This window comes from Rattus norvegicus, chromosome 9, assembly GCF_036323735.1.
Source record: "Rattus norvegicus strain BN/NHsdMcwi chromosome 9, GRCr8, whole genome shotgun sequence".
Lineage (NCBI taxonomy): Eukaryota > Metazoa > Chordata > Mammalia > Rodentia > Muridae > Rattus > Rattus norvegicus.
The window spans coordinates 1,373,572-1,394,609 of record NC_086027.1 but is presented as its reverse complement, the minus strand read 5'-3'; the positions used below and the strand labels follow the sequence as shown (position 1 = coordinate 1,394,609).

At 56.6% G+C, this 21,038-nt stretch overlaps 1 protein-coding gene across 12 annotated transcripts in view; it reads left to right on the top strand.

Annotated features, from left to right (window-relative positions):
• The first annotated feature begins 448 nt into the window (after positions 1–448).
• The window catches only part of Ptprs (protein tyrosine phosphatase, receptor type, S), a 61,604-nt gene continuing 41,014 nt past the window's right edge, over positions 449–21,038 (top strand). For 5 of the 12 annotated variants that reach the window (XM_063266704.1, XM_063266703.1, XM_063266701.1 and 2 more), the window contains exons 1-2: positions 449–607; positions 18,928–19,113. In XM_063266704.1, the coding sequence (XP_063122774.1) occupies positions 19,023–19,113 (91 nt within the window). In that variant the 5' untranslated portion in view covers positions 449–607; positions 18,928–19,022. Of the gene's footprint in view, positions 608–14,776; positions 15,115–15,343; positions 15,650–18,927; positions 19,114–21,038 lie in introns of those variants that run through there. The other 7 variants (XM_063266702.1, XM_039083059.2, XM_063266697.1 and 4 more) reach the window with 4 other exon arrangements.

Here is a 21,038-nt window from a genome sequence, read left to right as displayed (position 1 = left end):
GGGCAGCAAACACCTATATGTACCTAGCCATTTTGAGCCCCTCCCTACTTTTTTTTAATGCCAGGGTCATCCTGCTGTTTCCAAGCTCGAATTCATTGTTATCCCAGGCTGTTCAAAAAAATGACAGACTCTTCAGCCAGAAGCAAGGCGGGTTTGATGGAAAAGATTTTAGGGAAAGGATAGTTTGGCCAAAGGAAGCAGAGTGGGGAGTCAGAGACAGGAAGATCAGGTCGTCCTTAGTTACACAGCAAGTGTAACTTGAGGCCAGCCTGGGCTACACCAGAACTTGAGTTTAAAGGAAATCCAGAGGAGACAGGTCGGGCCCACGTGTCCCACATCCCACGTGCTCCCGCAGCCTTCTACAGGCTGCGGGAGCACGTGACCCAGCAGCGCCGCCTCACTGGACAGGTCTCTGTGCGCGTGCGCAGTACTGTTTACGGCCAGGCCCCAGAGCCGCCGCGGCGGAAGGGGTGACGTCACCGGCTGGGGGCGCGGGAGCCGCAGTGGGTTTTTGCCCCGCCCGCCAGGCAGCTCCGGCCGTGCGCGCACGCCGAGCCGCCGGAGCCCGGGCCGACCCGGTGCCGGGAGCAGCATGCGGAGCCCGCAGGTACCGGGGTGCACGGGGCGCACGGGGCGCACGGGAGACACGGGAGCGGGGTGGGCGGCGCCGGCTTTGTGCTTCCAAGCTTCTCGGCCTTTGTGCTCCGAAGGGGGTCCGGGCTGCAGCCCTGATCGGATTCTGCAAGGAGAGGGATGTGGGGGACGTGGAGGGATGGAGCTGGAGGAATGGGGACCGCGAGAGATGTGAACCCGGAGGGACAGGGACTCAGAGAGACGGGAACCGGTAGAGACCCAGACCGGGAGGGATGAGGACGCGCGCGGGCAACTTGGCCCGTGCCCAGGGTTGCCAACTGCACCAACCGGGCGGGGACACAGTGTGCCGTGCACCGTGTCCGCGTCTGGAGCTGCAGACCGGGCCAGACACCTCAGCTCACCTGGGGCTTCGGCCCCACCCTTCTGCGGCCCAGGCGCCCCCCCAACCCCCGACCTCCCCCAGATCTGGAATTGGGACTTCTCATCCTCCAGTCCTCGCGGTGTAGGGGCCGTGGGGAATCCCGGGGAGCCAGCCTGCGGCCCTGAGGCCCCAGGTACACCCCAAGAGCCCCCCGACTGGCTGAGGGTGGTGACGTCACCGGGGGCGGGGACTGGGGTGCTGAAGGAAATGGGGTAAGGGAGCCGGTACCCCTGTTGCAATGCAAGCTGGGTCAGGGCCAAGTTATCCTTTCTTTGTGGAACCCCCTCACCCCCAATTCCCAGCACCACTATGAGCGAGGATCGTTTTGATTGCCACACCCCCAAATCTCGGTCCGTTAACCCCTCTCCCTGCTCTCAAATCTGTCTCCAGATGAGCCCCTGCAGCAAGCGTGAGCGCCCATCTTCCCGGTCATTCCCCATCTCATCCCTCCCTCCAGTAGAACCTCCTAATGGTCACTTCCCCGGGTGTCTCCTGGCTTGACAGGGGTTCCCTTACGCTCACTTTCCAACCTGAGCCAGGATGTTCCTCCCCCCAATAAACCGTCCTTGATGCTCATGGGGAGACCTCTGAGACGTTCCAAGCCAGATCGGACACTCGGGGACCCAAAGAGTCTGCTACAGAGTAAGGAGCATCCCGAGGGTGTTAGATTGTTGGACACACTCTCTGCACCTATGTTTCTGCACCTAGAACCTGGGTCCTGGTTTCTGTGCCCCTCGGGGGAGTGCTGCTGTCCCTACAGTGCAGAGAATGGCTGTCTGCTTGTCTGGGCTAGCCTGGGACCCTCCTACTTGGGCTCAGGCCCCTCTAACCAGCTGCTTACTCCTTCCATTATTAAAGGCCCCTGAGTCGGAGCTGCCATTTGCATAGACTCCCCTCCCCCTGCCCGGTCCTTTCTCTTTTCTTTGTGTCCCTCCCCCTGTCAATCTCCAGCTGCCTTCTGTCTCCGTCTCCGCTCTTGCCTTCTGCCAGCTGATTTTTTGGCGGCGGCAGGCGGCCAGCTGGAGTTGGGGGCGGCTTTCCGCCCCGGCCAACCCCAGAGTCCCCAGCTAGGGACAGTGGGGGGGGGACACACTTAGGTCCCAGATAATGTCCGTGCCTGACCTCCCGTCAGTCTCCCTGCCCATCGCGCCTGGGTCTCCAGAGACCCACAAAGTCCCGTCTTGTCCCCTTGGGGCCCCAGAGAGGATGGGGGGGACACACCCTCACCATGACATTGCATTTCTTCTTGGGGACCGCTCTCCCACCCCCCAATCCCTTGGAGAACCAGCCACCCGCTACTGAGATCGCTCTGAGCATCCTCCTAATTGGGCTCAGGGAGAACGAACCGTCGCGGGAGCCCGGGCCGCTTAGCGAGCTCTGCGGCCGGTATCGCGCCCTGGAGGGTGACATCGGTGTCCCCGGAGCCTTGGGGGGCTGTGGCCAGGTGCCAGTCCCCGGGGGCGGCGCCCGCAGGGTACAGAGCTGATGGCCGGGTGTGGCTAGGAAGGCTGTGCGGTCTGTCCGCGGACCCAATGGGATTGGGAACTCTTGGGTACGTGGCAGGTTCACAGAAGGGGACCCCGCATCCACAGTCCCCACACTGCAGCGTGGCCATGACTCTCCGCACACTGAATCAGTCTCAGAGCCTCTGGGGCTCTTGTCTCCACCCCAGGGAATCGGGGCGTCCCCGTGTCCCTCGTGTACTCGAATGCGGCCAAGTGCCTCTTGGTGACTCGGTTTCCCCTTCTGTGTTTACTCTGTGTGTCTCTCGGTGTCCGGATCTGTGGCTACGCTGATGTCCCCGTCGCGTGGCCCTGCCGCGCTAACCCCGCGCTCACCTGTTCCCTGTGTCTCAGCCGCTGGGTCAGGGGAAAGAGGGGCTGTCGGGAGAGTTCGGGGTTGGGGCGAGCCGGAGGAAAAGCCTAAAAATAGAGATATTTAAAAACCGGCCAGGTCTAGGGACATCTACCAGGGTTGAGCCCTGTCTGCCGCCCTGAGCCCCACTCGTCTGCGTTTTACTTAGCCGGAGGGGAGAGTCTTGGGGTCTGGTTGGGATAGTAGAACATTGCATCACTGTGGCTTTCTTTTGGGGGGTGTCCCTCAACCGAGGGTCTCTTAGGAGAGAGATGTACTCCTAAGATAGAACTGTTCCCCGTCTGTTGTGCATCCCAGGGCTCAGCTGCAGCCCTCTCTGGTCCAGCATTTGGACAAGGAAAAGCCACCAGGTCCCCGCCACTGACGTCCCAGAATCTGGAAGTCGCGGGAGGAGGAGGCCGCCCTTCCTCTGTCCTCTGTGGCGGTGCTGGGGTTTGTGGGGGAGGCTACATTTGGCCGACAGCCACATCGCGACTAAAATCCACCCGGAGGGTCCTCAACAAAGACCCGGGGCGCACGGACAGGGGCAGAGTCTCTCCAGAAATCAGGACAATGGGCTGTGGGGAGGGGCAGGACTGCTGGGGGAGCCGGGCTGCTGGGCGGGGAGGATGGGGTTGCTAGGGGGAAGATAGAGCAGCTGGGGAATGAGGACCACGGATTGGGGAATCTGCGTGTGAGGCGCAGGGAGCTTTTTGACCTTAGGGATTCGGAGCTGCGGTTTCCGAAGGGTAACCAGAGAGGGTGATTGGTTCTGACTGAGGTAGCACAGCACGGTAGTGATTTCAAGTCGCCACATCTTAATCTCCGCGTGACTTCCTTTTTTTCTTACATATATAAAAAGTAATAATCAAAATTCTTTTAACGGACACAAATGTGGTGGGGGGTGTCTCAGTGGCGATCTCCTTCGCGGCACGCGCGCCTTAGTGCTGGCGCCTCGAGGTGTGGGGTCGTGTCATCTTTCACGAGTTCAGGCGTTCAGGCGACGGTGGACTCCGCTTTAATTTAGTCTTTCTTCTTCCTTCTGAGCTGCCCCGCCCCCCTCCGCCTGGCCGAACTGTCGCCGGGGACTGACATTTCTCAGTGGGACTTGGAGTTTAGAACAAACCTGGGGTTCAGTCTCTCCCGTCCGTCCGTGCCCTGCACTCGGCCCTTACCCGAGTCCTTGGAGCTGACTCAAGCGTCCCCCTCTTTTGGAAGATCCCTTTTGCTTTTGGGTGACCTCACTGCTCCCCGGTGCTCTGCTGGGTTTCCAGACCTCGCTGTGTCTCCCTGCTACATAATCTGTCCCAGGCTGCCCAGGGGGAAGCCGCGTCGCGACCTCGCGCGCGGGACCGGATGTCACCTCCATGAGGTTGTCTCCCTGTGCGTCCCACGCCTGTGGGTGTTTAATCGAATTAAGCTGATAATTAACCCCGTGATTAGCAAATAAAAGGATGTGGGGTGAGGATGGCGCCGCTCTGACTTGGCGTGATGCGGGCTTAAATCAGAGGGAGGACTATAGAGGTCCGAGTGTTCGCATCACGAAGCCCGCGAGTGGCACTCTGGGAGTTAAAGAACCAAAGGTTCGGGGCTGGGGATTTAGCTCAGTGGTAGAGCGCTTACCTAGGAAGCGCAAGGCCCTGGGTTCGGTCCCCAGCTCCGAAAAAAAGAACCCAAAAAAAAAAAAAAAAAAAAAAAAGAACCAAAGGTTCAAATCCCGCATCTTTCGGCTTGCTGACTGTGTGACCTTAGGGACCTCTCTGTGCTGATGTATTTTCTCCTCCTCTGTGAATAAAAGGGACAGTACTCACCCCAGGGGTTGTCAGGGAATGTATACATCGGGCACTCAGCAGTGTTAGGACCCCAGGTGCCATGCTGCCTTGAGGTTTGTTACTCACTTCCTAGTGAGTCCGTGCTCCTTGGCATCCCCCAGCCTCATCCACAGCCCCCTCCAGTGCGACGGATGACTCAGCGATGCAAACTGGGGCGTAGTTCCCCGCCGCTGGCTGCCTAACCAGGCTGCCCCACTTTTGCGGGACCGTGGGGGGCCCAAGGTGGGTAGGAATGACCGCTTAGGGACTCTGGGACTTCCAGCTCTCTAGATGGGAGAGTCAGCTGCGTGAGGGGGGGTCAACGAAAGGGCTCAGCGGGTAAGTGTTTGTGGCCACAAGCTGGAAGCTAGAACCGCCATGTCGCTAAAATGGATAAAACAAAACATTGGTTTTAAAAAGTTCAAAGAGGGGGTTGGGGATTTAGCTCAGTGGTAGAGTGCTAGGCAAGCGCAAGGCCCTGGGTTCTGTCCCCAGCTTCGGGGGGGGGGGGGGGAAGAAAAGAAAAAAAAAAGTTCAAAGAGGAAACACTCGGCGGGTTTCCCAGAATTCTCCAGCGTTAGCAGGGATATCGGATATGAGGAAAGGGTCCAGGATGGCCCAGAGAGGGAGAGGATGTTACAAAGGCCACACGGCACAATGTGGAATCAGCTGGGCCCGTGCAGTAGTGGAGGTCAAGAACCTCCCAGTAGTCAAAAGGGGGAAACGGAGTCAGGAAGCCACAGAAAGAGCAGCTTCTCTGTGGCCGGTGACATTCCAGCACTCAGGAGGTGGAGGCAGAAGGATCAGGAGTTCAAGGTTATCCAGGGCTGGTGGGGAGGGGGAAGGTCACACCCCCCATTGGCATGAAATGGGCATTTTACCCCAGCCCCTGGGTCTCTGGCTTCCAGGAACCTAGTGGAATGAACAAAAACCTCTTAAGTCAAGAGGCGGCCCCCCCACTCCTCAGCCTCACCCTCCACATCTCTACAGGAGTCACACATGTCCCTCAGTTTCCTCAGCTGTCAATGCATTGTGTCTACCTTACCCCAGGGATCCTTCACTGACTGGGGGACAGCTGGTGATGAATGTGTGGGGGTGCCAGGAGCCTGTGCTACCCGGTCCTTAACATTCGGGTGAGCTCTGGTACTGAGGCCACAGAGAGATAAGGCCCTGCCCAGAAAGGGTTAGCAACTTTTCCATGGTCACATAGCTGGCAGAACCATCAACCCTGTGACTAAAAGGACAGAGCCGAGCACGCAGGGAGCCATGGGTACCACGTGGAGAAACTGAGGCACAAGGACGGGGAGAGTATTGGAAGGCTGAGGCCTCTGAGATTTGGGAAGCCATATGATGCTGCTGAGCTCACAGAGACCTCTTTCCTCTTTGGACAAGAGCTCCGTAGTTGGGTTTTGTTCCCTGTTAGCTGTGTGATCTTGGAACAGTTGCTAAGTGTCTCTGATCAGCATGCTTTCCCAGCAGCTGGGCTTCCCAGGGGCATTGGTCTGGGTTGTCATCATCCAGTTGCCCTTCTGGTCTTGGCCAGTGAAAGCAGGTGCAGGGGGATTGCTGTGTGGCCTTAGGTGCACATGTGACCTCTTTCAGCTGCACTCCGTGGCATCTGGTCCAGAGTGGAACCATCCAGTCTGGGGGATCAGCACTGGAAATACCAATTGAGGTGCTATCCTGTGATCTCGTGACCCTGTGACCCGGGCACTGGAGAGGTGGAGATGGGGGAGGGGCCATAGCTCGCCCAATCAGTGAGCTCCAGGTTCAAGGCCCTGGTGTGTTTTGTGGAGAGGCCTCAGTTTCTCCAGTGGTAGGAAGAAGAGACAGTATCGGAGTTCTGTGACATCAGACAGCATGGGGGCCACCTCCTACCCCCTCACGTGTTCCTACCTCTCCTGTCACCCTTAGCTCCCTGCCTGTCTTCCATGTCCCCTTTCCCGTGTCCCTCCTCCCGTCCGATGCATCGCTGGAGCCTAGGGGAGGGGCTCCTTCCTGAAGTCAATTAATGAGCCCGTTAAAAACTATTTATTTTCCTGACATTTGTTTACAGAGAAGAAAGAGACATATTGTCAGTGGCGCCGGAGGTGCCAGGACGCGGTGGGTGGCTTTGGTGACCCTGCGGGGCGTGGACTCTGTGAGGGGGTGACCTGGGCATCGCGGCCCCTGCAGGGTTCCTGGGAGTGTGCCGGGGGCAGCACATAGGTGTCGGCCGGTGCTCATGTAGCTAGCCGCCTTGTGCCATGGGCGCTGTGAGCAATGACGTTTCCCTAGAGGAGCTTATGGGTGGGAAGCAGCATCCCAAAAACTGGGGTTCTCTGGGAAATGTACTCATGGGGATAAGGGTGATGGTGGACGAAGTCAGGCTGGCGCCGGCTCTGTCCCAGCCTCTCCACTGGGTGCTTGAAGCACAGTACTTTTTTTTTCTTTTGGTTCTTTTTTTTCCGGAGCTGGGGACCGAACCTAGGGCCTTGCGCTTCCTAGGCAAGCGCTCTACCACTGAGCTAAATCCCCAACCCCAGCACAGTACTTTTAAATTCATCCAGCTGCTTTGCCTTGAGAAAACTATGGTCATTTCCACTGAGGCTCAGAGAGGACATGTGTGTGCTCAGAGTCACACAGCAGGTACTAATGCACTGGGCTCAGGCTGACACTGCTGTTGGGTGTCTCCCTGTTCCCCAGTCCTCACCACCTGCCTATCAGCACCCTCAGGCCTGTCTCTAGGCTTGTCTCCAGGCTTGGGGCTTGCCAGGAGAAAAGCAGTTTCTAGTGTCCCCAGGCCCTGAGAAGTCCCCTCCCATCATGGTCACTCAGTCCTAGCTCCCACTCTTACACCTCATTCAGTTCCCTCCTCCTTTTGCCCACTGTCCTCCATGTCCCCTTCTTTCTCCTAGGTCAAAGGCCCCCAGGCCCTGCTGGTCCCTTGCCCTCAGTTCTCCCATCCTCCCTCCGTCTATCCTCCCTCCTGCCCTCCCCTTCCTTTGCCCTTTCCCCCTAGCAGGCCTCGGTCTCCTGACAGCTCCTCCAGCCTTTGCCCTGGTCATGTCCTCTGCCCTCCTCCCCAGCCTGTGCACAGTAGGCCGTCTCCACAGGACTGGCTGGTCCTGGGAGGCCAGGGACCAACTGACTCCTCTTTGGCTCTGGCCAGTCCCAGGCAAAGCTCTGTCTTCCTCCCTGCTTCTCACCTTGGCCTCCAGAAATAGCCTGGTCCTGAGTTCCGGGTGCTGCCCACGGGTGTGAGGGATGCGACAGTGCTGCCCTGCTGCTGCAGAAATAGCCGTTGCTGGGATCCCCCCCCCCTTTGATGTTTGAGGAAGCCCGGCCACCCACAGGACCATGTGTGCTAAGGATGTGGCTACAGCTGCTTGGGGGTGGGGCGCATGACCCATATCTGGCCTGGAGCCCAGGGCCAGGTCTCAGTGTCGCCTGCCTTTCAAGTGCTGCATGACCTCAGGCATGCTGTGTGGCTCTGGGCAAATGTTGAGCCCTCTCTGTGCTGGGAAGTTAGTGATCAGCTGACTCTAAGGCCGGGCTCCCCTTCTGCTAGCCCGGGGTGAGGACAGGGCTACTGACCCTGCTTTGACCACCCGACAGCAGGTGCTGGGCACTGCAGCAGGAGACTGCTGGGGTGGGGACATGGGTGGGGAAACAGACTCTAGGATGGGGTGGGGACTGGCTGTGAAGTCTACACAGGGCATTAAGTGCAGCTCCAGCTTGGGACCTGACACCTCCTTCTGGCCTGCACAGGCGCTGCACCCACAAGCACAGACGCATAAGCTAAGCTTCCTTTTATAAGCGCTCCTGCGGGAGGACTGTGAGTGCTGCTGGCTTTCCTCTGTTGTATAGACACACATGTGCTCACAGGGTCCAAGTGTCTTCCTAGTCAGCGAAGTCCTCTGGAGACATAGGAGAAAACATGAGAAACTGATGACAGGTGCAGAGGCTTCCTGAGGGAAGCGGGGCTGTTTACCAGCCTAAGGGGAGAGAAAGGTGGTCCCACCTCCATTGATAGCTTACAGCTGGAGGAGGCGGTGAAGGCTGGGGTATTCTACAATAATGGTTATTCTGCCCAGAGAGGCCAAGCTGCTTATCTGAGGATGCAGAGCAAGACCACAGGTCAGGATTCTGACCCAGAGTTTTCATGCCCAGCAAAATGCTCCTGCGGGGCAGATTGCACCAGTGAGAGAAACTGAGTGTCACAGAGGGAGGTGGGAGTCTCAGAGGACTCTGGACCGAAAAGGGAGTTAGTTGAGTGGTGCTCATGGGAAAGGTGGGTGGTGGTGTGAGGGACGGGTCAATTCAGAGACCAGGGCATAGGCTACAAAGTGGAGGTGCTTTGTGCAGCGCTCAGCATGAACTCAGAACAGCACCTGAGTCAGACAGACTAAGTGGGAGGCTCTGGGCTGTTGGAGCCCAGAGGCAGCAAGGTGTTGGCCAAAGGTTGCACAGCACACAACACAGCTCCCTGACCCCCAGCCTGTTCCCACCCTCTGGGCTGCCAACTATGGCTTGTTGGTTTCCAAACTCCTCTGGCTCCAGTCCTGCCCTCATCCCACTTCCTCAGTCTGCACCCAGGCCCATGCCAGCTGGCCCTGCTGGCCAGGGCCTCTTGGTGGGCGGGCATCCCCCTGCTTCCATTCAGGTTTTCTTCTGCCCCTCTCTCTGTATTCCCCACTAATGAGGAGAAAGGGGTGGGAGGGAGGGAGGAAAATTATATACACACACGAACATGTAGAAATTAGTTTAGGATCTGGGCCAAGAGCCACTTGCGCTTGGCCAGGCATTGTGGGTAATTCATTGCTCATTACCATAAGGGCTGGAACTGGGCTGACAAGCTGAGGGGGCTTTTGAGATTCTAATATATATTATCTCATACCCAGTCCCTATCCCAGTCCTAATCCCCCCAGGACTCCCCACCCCCATCTTCAGGGCCCCAGGACTCCCCACCCCCACCCTCAGGACCCCACCCCCATCCTCATCCCCCAGGACTCCCCACCCCATCCTCATCCCCCAGGACTCCCCACCCCCATCCTCAGGACCCCACTCCCATCCTTATCCTCCAGGACTCCCCACCCCATCCTCATCCCCCAGGACTCCCCACCCCATCCTCATCCCCCAGGACTCCCCACCCCATCCTCATCCCCCAGGACTCCCTACCACATCCTCATCCCCCAGAACTCCCCACCCCACCCATCCTCAGACCTTCAGGACCACCCATCCTCATCTCCCAAGACCACTGCAGATGGGGCCAGTCCTGACAACTCTGGGCTGAGAAGGGAATTGAGCGGTGCTCACAGGGAGGACAGTCCAATGCTGCCCTGACCCTAAGCCTCCGGATCCCAAGGCTCTGTCATCACCCTCAGCCTTGGTAGATTTTGGGATTTGCTTTTCTACATAGTTTTAGTTTTTTTGAGACAGGTCTCACAGGCCTGGATTTGCAGCTTTGTGAATCTGCCCGCCTTACCAGCGAGTGGCCATGACTGTCTCGGCTTCTTTGGTGGTGCTGTGTTGTTTCTCTAGAGCTTGTCTAGCAGACATTTCACTGTCTCCCGGCCCTGGGTCCGTCATTTCCCCTCAGTGTGAGTTTGGTGGCTCTGATGATTGACGTGACCCCACAAGCACGGGGGGACCCTGGCAGAGGGATTGCTTGTTTCTCTGGGGATGGAGGTGCCTTTTGGTTTGAGTTTGTTTTGGCTTTTCTTCCTTTTCTTTCTTGGACTGAGCCTGTAGCCCAGGCTGACCTCCAACTCCTGGCAAACCTTCTGAGTGCTGCAATGACTGCGTCACCATGGTGGGGGGCTCTCTTGCTCCCTTCTCAGGAGCTGCCCTGAGGCTTGAAGTGTGATGGTTGCAGCCAGGATGGACTTGCCCCGTCCTGCCTTCCATGCTCAGGCTGGCTGTGGGGATACCTGGATGCATGTGTGGCAGACACTCCCCCATGGCTCCGACTGCACCCCACCCCTTGCACTTACTTTCTCCCTTCACCTGAAAATAGCTCCTCCCTTTAATCCCCACACTCAGGAGACAGGTAGGAGGATCTCTACCTAGGGAGTTGGAGGCCAACCTGGGGCTACATGGTGAGCCCAAGCACAGTGAAAGAAAACTCTAGGCTGTCTGCAGCTGAGCAACTGCCCACCTACCCTTCCGGCCTCACCCTCTTGCCCAGGCTAGTTCACCACTCACCCTGTCTTCCTGCATACTCGTGGGGTGGGATGGGGTGGGGTGTCCTGTGCTGCTCTGTCACATGACTGCTAGATGGGCTGTCATATACCTAAAGAAGCATAGCTCTGTGCCCTCAGCGCTCAGCATAGAGCCTGGTATACATCAGGCACTCTATAAATGGTCACAATGGGGTAAAAGAGGATTGTTGTTGAGCCCACCAAACACTGACCATCACTAAGACTGTGCCCTCCCCCACCTTCTTCTGATTGGCAGTTCCCATCCCATGGGCGGTTTCCAGGAAACCTCCTTGTAAGGCATCCTCTGCCAGTACACCCCTTTCCCTAGAGGACATTCTGTATGATATCTGTGACTCCTGCCTCAATTTCCCCAATCTTCACAGGCCTTGAAGACACAAATTGAATCCCAGCTACCAAATAGCCAGTGCTCGATCCCCCAGTGCATAGGTTGGGGAAACAGGCTACAGAGTAGCAGAGGCTAGCTCAAGGCTCCAGACCGCAGGCTCTTTTTTCCTTTTGTGGTTTGTAATTTTATGGCGTTGAGCTTGGGCTGGTGCTTCATGGTTGCAGCTCAAAGCCATCAGCTTGGCCAGGCTGTGGGCTGTGGGTGCTCAGCCACCCAGGCACTGAGGGCTGTTGAGGCACAGGCACCCAGGGCTGCAGGGAGACCCCAGCTGCACTGTAATCTTGGGCTTTCCAAGTACCAAGAGCTTGGAGGTCTGATACTCTGGTGTATGCAGTTGGTGTCTAATGTAAACCTGTTTAAGGCAGAGTGACACGAGCCGTGAGAGTCTCTGTGTGACTGTGGCCCCATCTGGGAGACCCCACTATCCTGTGGCCCAGCTCTGTGTCCTTGGTTCGTATTTCTTGGCAATGGGGAGTTCTGGGGGGGGGGAGGTGTAGAGCTGCAGCCGCCTGGATGAACTCCAGATGTGCCTTAGCTTACCCATACTGCACAGCTAGGCTAGACTCAGTAACTGAAGGGGTTGGCAACCCAGGAAAGTCACAAAAGAAATTAAATCCAGGGATGTGAGAGGGAGGGTGAGGAGGCGAGGCTGCTTGGACAGAGAACACAGCCTCACAAAGGCCCTGGGGTAGGAAAGAACCTAGCATGGTGGAGCAGCATAGAGGGAGGAGGGGAGGAGGAGGCAGGGAGGAGCAGCATCACTGGAATCTGAAAGTCTTTTGGATTTATCCCAAAGGAAAGGAAGATTGTTGTGCCCGCAGGTGGGGCAGACCTGGGGATAACAATTGCTGGTAAGCAGCAGGGTGTGCCCATTGTGGGCTGCATGTCCTCTGACGCTGTGAGCAAGGGTGGGGTCATGCTTCTGCCAGTCTGCACAAGCTGCTGCCCCAGGTCACAGGTTCTGTGCTGTGCTGGCGGTTGTGAAGATACCACTCAACAGACCAGTTCCTGGGAGAGTGGGGAGAAGTTGCTCCCGGTGTGGTGTTGGGTGCTGATAGGATTAGGGTGCTTCCCAGCCTCACGAGGTGTTGCTTGCAGACCCCACTCAAGCAGATCCAGAAGCGGGAGAACCTCCCACCCACCCACATGCCATTGCAAGAGGATCTATCCTGAGGTCTCCAGCCTGAGCTGTGGAGCGAAGGAACTGTGTAGTGACCCTGGCCATGAAGCACAAGTAGCAGTGACTATACCCAGGGACACGCAGTGGATTGTGGTCTCCGCAGAGTAAACTCTGAGGTCAAAAGGAAGGTGTTACTAGGTATGGTGGTGGCCTCCACCCTGTCGCTAGCGTCTCTGCACACAGTAGGTGCTCAATATGCATTCTGAAGAAAGATTGTATGGTCATGGCTGGGCTGTTTCTGCCCTGGCCCTGTGAATTCTGGATAACTGTTACTTCCCCCTTTCTGCTGATGTTGGCGAGTTTCCTGCACGGGACTGTTTCATAATTAGAAGAAAAGTTATTTTGAAAAAACAAAAATTATACCCTAACATCCCAGCTGCAGGAGCTGCTGATGTGATCCATCACTGTGTCCCTCTCCAAGGGTGGTGGCATCCTGATGGAGAGGACATAGTAACAGCAGGTTCCTAAGCCCCTTGGGCCAAGGACACCCCTCTACTGCTCACCTTTAAGGACGCCAAATGCTGAAGTCGGACTTTTCCAGCTTCACTTCCCGTAATAACCAGTCCCTGGGAAGACTCACTAGGGCTTTAGAATTCTACTCAGAATCCACCTGCTCTGCCTCTGCCTGGACCAGCCTTATGCCTCCATCCTGGGCACCTGACCCACACCTGCAGTCTTATCCCTCCTGCCCACACCTCAATGGCTCCTGCATCCCTCAGGGTTGAAGCTCACAGAACTCTTTCCTACCTTAGCTCCTTGCTCCAGCCACACAGGCCTCCTGTTTCTCTTTCAAAATGTCAGACTCTGTGCTACCCTAGGGACTTTGCCCAGCTAGCTGTGCCTTTACTTGGAATGTTCCTTTCCAGCACCCCTGGCTCTCCTTTCCACATGGGTCTCATTCCCACACAGCCCCTCCCTCGCTTATCTGCAGTGCTCTTCCCCACCTCCTGCCCACCCCTTGGTCTCTGGTACACACAATAGACTCTTGGAAACTTTGCCTTACAAATGTTGCCGTGCCACAGTTGTGTCAAGGGCAGGAGTGATGTGCTCTGCTGAGAGCTTCCTGGGCATTCTGGCCCTGTGCTGATGTTGGGGGTAGGGTGGACAGGTGATAGTGACAGATCCCAGCTGCTCCATCAAAGGATGCCTGGTGTAGAGGCAGTGCTGTGACCAGCTGTTAACATGTATGGTCACCAGTTCTGTGACAGGGTGCTTGGGGCTCCTTAGGTTAGGTTGACCTGTGGAGAAGGACACCTGGCCCAGATTTCCCTGACTCCCATGGGGGTGGCCGTGTCCCAGCACATTATGGTTACCATGTTGAAAGGGGGTCAGGATGTCAGTTCCATATCCTTGCCTAAGAGAAGGCTTGCTAGCCCTTGTTTACTCTCCGCTGTGTACTGGGCAGTCCCCATCTGCACCACACACTTGGGCAGGTAGATATCCTCTCGAGTCCTGTGGGTTGCCTGAGCCTTTGCATGCCTGGGCCAACCCAGACAGCATTTTGTTGTTTAATTTTAGGGACTGACCGGTCTCATACTTGCTACATGGCTGTCAGGTCAGGCATCCGGCCCTTGGGTTGTCATCTATAAGTCACTGTGTCCTGTGCCAACTAGGCGGGAGGGGACTGTTCGTGGTGAGCCGTCCTGCTCTTTCGAATATAGGGGAGGGGTTCCCGTAGCATCTGCAGGTTCGAAGCCAGCTAGACAGCGCACAGAGGGAGTCAGAGGCAGCATCTGTTTTCCAATCTTCCACGGCTGGGCGAGAGCATTGGCCACCAGGTTCCCAAGATGTGGGAAATAGAGGTCTGGGCTAGCTTGGGGCTCCTGAACCATCCAGTCCTTGCCTGCATCTGTCACTCCGACGACGGCGCCGCTGAGAACCGAGTCAGAGGTGCCATCCCTCCTCCGGAACCCCCCATGTCTGAGACTGAGAAGTGAGGGTTACTTCGCCTCACTTCCGGCCGGTGTCCCTCCTCCCTCTAACCGCTGTAGACCCTCAGAAGCCAGAGCCAGGCCTCCCGGGAGCCACACTTCTAGCCGGGCTTCGTGCCAGAAAGCCACGCCCAGCCCCAAAGCTCCGCCCCATAAAGCCCTACAATCCACTCCCCCAACCCTGGGGTCCCCTACCTCCTAAAAATCCTCTCCGAAAGGTCACGCCCCCAGCCAGCCACTCTCTCCCAACTCCAGCGGAATCTCCGCCCCTATCAGGGCTTGGAGCATCAGCCCCGCCCCCAGCTCCCTCCCTCCTGCATCTGCCCTCAGCCTGCCACCGCGAAGCTCCGCCCCCCGGCTTGTCTTCCCAATAAGCACCGCCCTCACCCAGCCTACCGTGGAAGCTCGGCCTACCGTTAAGCCCCATTCCTCAGCCAGTCTTCCTAAGAAGCCCCTCTCCCAGCTCCTTATTCCTCCTGATGTGCCCTTAGCCTGCCGCTGCGAGGCCCTAACCCCTAGACGGCTTTATCAGAAAACTCGGGCAGTCTCGGAAACCCCGCCTCTTGCCCCCTCCCTCGGAGTCTCCGGGCCTGCCCCCGCAGGCCAGGCTCCGCCCCTGACTCGACCGCTACTCTATAGCTTGCGCCAAGTCTACGTTGTGCTGGGCTGGCATAGACGGACGCACGGACGAACGGACGGCGCAGCGAGCGGCGCAGGCCGGACCTCGCAGCCGCGGTGAGTCGTTCGAGCCGATCCCTGACCAGCCTTTGTTATCATACTGGTGTCCCCTACAGAGCCAGGGGACCCCCACCCCCCGCGTGTCTGTGTGCCCGATCTCGGAGACACTCGGGAGCGATCGGGGACGGTCGGCTGTTACCGGAGCCGCTCGGGTCTCCCTCGGCCTCGCGCGCGCTCGTCCCGCACCCGACACTTGGCAGAGCTCCGGACCGTTATGCTTCGTGGTCCCCTCCTCCACCCGGGGGCGGAGTCTGCGGATCGCAGAGGGATCAGGCGGGGGGAAGGCGCCAGGAGCACAGAAACTTTCCCGCTCGCTGGGCCCGGGGGACCCTCTGCACCCTTGCACACCCTGAGGGTCCTGGCCACGCCCCTGTGCACCCCACGGCTTCACGTGGTCCCCGTCCTGGGCCCCTCCTGCCCCAGGCCCCCTGCACATGTGCAACCCACTCTGGCTCCTGTCTGCAGAGCTTGGCTCTGCAACTTCAGTTTCCCCTTGTAGAGTGTCTTGGATAAAGAGATCAGTGAGGTCCAGGTATGCAGTAAGTGTCCTCGGGCCCTGCGACTTGAGTTTCATTCAAGTTTTGCAGAGGGGAGTAGGGGATAGGACTGGGAATGTATATTTGGGACAGTGCCCCGCCAGTGGATTTGGGAACACACACAATCTGTGCAGGGTGGCGACCTTGAGGGATGTGGGGTTGAGGTTTCATGGAGAACTGGGAAGGATGTGCAGCTTGCAAGGAACTGCATGCAGCAGTAGGACAACTCAGAGGCAGGAATGGGAGACTGGGTTATGGTAGTAGCCATAGGTGGGAACCACAGAGGATTCTTGTGCGGAATTGAGATCCTGTGGAGATAGGAGGCGAGGTTTCTGAGGTCTTGAAGGATGCTGTTGGGGCTGTATGTGAGAAGGGGGCATCTGGTTGGGGCCCAGAACACTGAATCAGGGTAATAAATAGGGAGAGACTGCCAGGTAAGGTCTCCTACTCCATCCAGCCTAGCCCTTTGGGGACAGCGACCCTGTCTCTGAGCTTGTTTTCTTTCTTGAAAACTGAGTGTGTGTGATCGGCTTCTCTGAGTGTCAGGGCTTAGCAGTACTCAGGCCACACCCACCCACTCCTGCTCCTCCTGTTGGCTCATCAATAGATCCACAGTAATTAAAGCCAGTTCTGGGTAGGGAAGAGGTGCAAGCAGCTTGATTTCCTCACAGAGGGCACGGGCCTGAGGCACTAGTTGGCTGCAAAAGTGTGCCCTGTGGGAACTTTGCCTCTTGGCCAAGCGGATTGATTCTATTGTGTCCCTCCTGGCTGACACCCCAGTGATTTGGGGACACTTATATGCCCTTGGAGTCTCTGAGCCCCCTTCCAGCATCATCCATGGATCAGAGATGGGGCCTGAGAGTCATGGGACTGTCTGGGAGTTTCAGCTTCCTGCCTCTCCCAGTGCTGGGGGAGGCATTGGGTTTCAGGAGATGCCCCTTGTACCGGTGACCCAGACCTGTGTCACACCAGCCTGGGTTATTTATAATCACCCTTTCATGCTTCTGGGCTGTGTGGGTATACAAAGCTGGCCCTAGGCCCCCATGACCTGTGGGCTGGCACCCACTTCATTACGTCCCATGAGTGCAGTGTGGGAGCCCTCAGAGGCAGCTGACCTGCGGGGCTCAGTCCAGCTTTCTCCCATGCTCACATCCCACCTGAGACAGCCTTGGAGAACTCTAACAGCTCCTGAGACTCAGTCCCCCCTCTGCAGGGCTGCGTCTAGTCAGCTTTTAAGGACAATGGAGTTTTTTTTTTAAAGATTTATTCATTTATTATATGTAAGTACACTGTAGCTGTCTTCAGACACACCAGAAGCAGGCATCAGATCTCATTACAGATGGTTTGTGAGCCACCATGTGGTTGCTGGGAATTGAACTCAGGACCTCTGGAAGAATAGTCGGGTGCTCTTAACCGCTGAGCCATCTCTCCAGCCCGACAATGGAGTTCTTGACTAATGGCCGGAAGAGTGGCGGGGGCCTCAGTTTCCCTGATGATGATGATAGATCACATTATATCCCAGTGTGTGTGCGCAAAGGCCCTTGGGCAAACAGATGAGCTTGGGTTGACACACAGGTCCTGTCCAGCTCCCGGCAAAGCTCTTCAAGGAGGATTGTGGTGTGACAGACCTGGGACTTCCTATCTGCGTGGGCATAGTGTACTGTGGACTTCCTCTTGGTTGCTCTTTCTGCATCTACCCCACACCCTAACAAGCCTTAGGATAGATGTGGAGATGCCCTCCCATTCCCTCAGCCTGTGTCTGTTAGACCCCATTGTATCCCATGCACCGCAAATCTGGGACCCTGAGAGGCCTAAGTGGTGAGCCACTTTGGGGACATCCCCTACACACGCCTATCTGGCTGTTACCTTGGGACCCCCTCCCAAGCCTCACATGCTTGCTGGCTTCAGCAGAGGCTCTCCCCAGGTTTGTCTGAGTCCACTGGGGCTGTGGTGGGTCCCAGGCCAAAGGCTGGCCCTGGGCTTTGTCTGTCTACCTGGCTGTCAGTAGATTGAGGCTGTGGCAGTTATCTGCAGTCTGACTTCATAGGCCTGTGTTTGGTGTGAAGGGGGTCTGGTGGACAATCAGTGAACCACATCCCAACATCCTGCCTGCTGCAGCCCCACTGTGTGCATCCCACTGTGGTCTGGACATGAATCCAAGCTTCTGTGTACCTCTGAGGTCTGGCTTTGTATATTGGGCTTGTGGTTTGACTGTGTACAAAATCGGACTGGGTATAGAAGTGAGGGTGTCCCCAATTTGGCCATCTGCCTATGTGAATGTTAGGATTTTATGTTTCTGTGTGTCCATAGCCTGATTATTTCCAGATCCCCTTGCCCTGTGATTAGTTCCCCGGGTAAGCTTGCAGCCTGATGGTGTGCTTGGGTCTGTCTACTGTTTGGCTGGCTCTGTGTATGTCTGTGACTGTGGTCTGTGTCTGTTGAGCCCCTCTTGTTTTCCCTGTCCATGCCGTCCTGACTCACACTGGACCATGAACTGGCCACTGCAGTTCCTGCCCTCCCCTGGGGCTGGGTGAGGTGACCACAGCTGGGTATTTTGGGAGACACAATCATAGGGTCACCCGTCATTATGCACCTCTCTCTTCCCCATGACCACAGCTATCTGGCCTCTCCTTGGCCTCTCCACCCCACTGCCCTAGCTTGAGGCAATGTTCTCCAGGGCACTGTTGGTCCTGGGTTTGAGGTGTGCCCAATGGATGCTTTGCCCTGGAACTTAGGTCCTTGTGAGTGGGGTGAGGACTGGGGCCTATGTGGAAAACTGAGTAAATGTCTGTTGTTTCTGGGCAGGGCAGTAGGGGTGCAGCATTAGCTGTTCTGGGGCCCCTGGGAGCTATGACCAGTGTTAGGTTGGAATGGGGTTTTGAGTAAGGATAGGTCTGAAACCCAGACATAATTTTGGAGGCAAGAAGGTCAAGGTCCAGGCTTGGCAGATTCATAGTTGAGGTGGGGCTTATTGTGTGGGCAGAGGCAGCCACAGGGCCCTGGGTCCTACCCTAGCACTGGGAGCTAGAAGCAAGCCAGTCAGGAGTTGAAGGTCATAGGCTGCATAGCAAATTGGTGGCCAGCCTCAGCTATAGGAGACACTCTTAGGAAACTGCTGGATCCACCCAGGACAGGGCTCTGAGATGTCCCTGTAACTTCCCGGTCCCACATGAACCCCCACCTGGGTCTCTGGGTGTGGTTTCCTCCAGGCCCACCTGTAGAGTAGTCCCTGGATTCCTACTCCCCACTCACTGATGCACTGTTGTCTCTGTAGCCGCTGCTCCTCTGGACACCTCAGCCTGAGGCCTCTCCGTGAGTTACGGGGACACCATCCCCCACCAGGGCGGAGGCTGGAGGCCACTGCCAAGCATGGCGCCCACCTGGAGACCCAGCGTGGTGTCTGTGGTGGGTCCTGTGGGGCTCTTCCTTGTACTGCTGGCCAGAGGGTGCTTGGCTGAAGGTAAGAAGTCGAGCTGGAGTGGGTGGACCTGGCTCTTCGTCTGATCCGAGGGTTTTGTCTGCAGGCCTCCAGCCCATGGCATGGTGCAAACAGAACTTGCATGCTCAAGGAAGTGGCTTGGTGCCCAGCTTTGGGAAAGGCTATGGACAACAGAGGTGATGCTGGCTAGATGTGTGACTCCTTGATATCTACTGTATCCATGTCAGGTCAGGTCTCACCAGGAGGAGAGAAGGCATGGAGGGCAGGGTTTTGTAGATATTAGGAGTTTGCTAACATTCCTGGTTGGATTGACTGGCCACGAAAAAGTCTGGAAATAAAAAATGTTGATGGGTCCGGAGTGGTGGCTCACACCTTTAATCCCGCACTTGGTAAAGAGGCAGATGCATATCTGTGAGTTTGACACAGCCTGGGATAACTTAACAGGTGAGACCCTTTCTAAAAAATTGGGGGGCACTGGAGAGATGCCTCAGCAGTTTAATTCCCAGAGTACCCAGGTTCAATTCCAGCACCTACCCGACCAGGGGATTCAGCAGCCTCCTCTGGCTTTCAAGAGCACTGCATGCACACACAAAAATAAAATAAGTGGGGGTTGGGGATTTGGCTCAGTGGTAGAGCGCTTGCCTAGCAAGTGCAAGGCCCTGGGTTCAGTCCCCAGCTCCGAAAAAAAGAATAGAAAAAAAAATAAAATAAAATAAGTGAAAATTAAAACAAATCTATTAAAAGGTGATAGGTATAGTTTAGAACTAAGGATTGCATTTTGCTTATTGCTAAAGATGTATATGGGACCTCAGTTTTGTTCTGACACCAAGATCCATTATTGCATGGGAGATCCTCTTATAAGGGGCCGTGGAGGAAGGGTTAATGCAGGGCAAGCCCCTCTCCCTCTCCAAGGAGGACAGAGCTGGCCCTGGTGGCCAGGGCCCCAAGGAGGACTCCCTGTGGTGGCTCAGTGCTGCTGTGGGGGATGAGTACAGGAACCAGCCCAGGCTAGTCGAGGCAGTGTTGAGGAAGGCTGGTTCCAGACACGTTCACCCTGGGCATTTGTTCAGCAGTCATGTGCTTGGCGGATGCAGACTGGGTCTTGTGTCCATGTGATGTCCAGAACATGCTCTGTCCAGCTGGAATCCTTCTCACCTGGAGCCTAGTAGGGTCACAGGCACCATATCCAGCACTAAAGTGTGTTCTGTGGGCCAGGATGGTTGCTTTCTGGTATAAAAATGGCTCTGGGTCCAGGGAACCTTCCCGGGCTGCCAGCGTACTGTGGTGGATTCATGGGGAGATTCAGGGGAGGATCAGCCTTGTTTCTCATGGACAGAAGTGGGAACCTGAGCCAGGCAGCAGAGCTGGATCCCCTGTAGGATCCCATCTCCACGTTGGACCTGAGTCTTTTCTAAGGGGTGGGGCTTGGGGAGAATGGGGCCCCTTTATATAGGAGTTGCTGTTTTCCCAGATCTTGTGGGGCCAGATTAGACCCTAACTGTCCAGCATGAGCTGGAGGACCAGGAAGGTTGTATATCCTCTCTAGGCCTCTGTACAGATGAGGACAAAACTCATGGTGAGCCTGTCTGGGCCTGGTGCTAAGGGGACTTCATCCCTTAGAGCTGCCCTTGAAGGCCCATGGTGGTTTTCCTTTTTGGAAAACAGGGGTGTGTGTGTGCGCGCCAAACAGAGATGGCAGAAACCGTCGAGATCCTGTCTACTGCAACAGGCGGAGCAGGCTCTGCAGGGTTGGCTTGGGGCCTAGAGCCCAATGGACTAACGGATGTCCACTCAGTACCAGGGACTAGCAGGCAAGGGAGCAGGGACTCATGTTCTCAATGATCAACTGGCACAGAAGGAAAGAGAGGGACTGTAAAGATTCTGGGCTCCCTGCAAGGAGATGGTTGGAAGGGACAGCTCTGCAGGTTTGGCTGGATTGGAGAGTG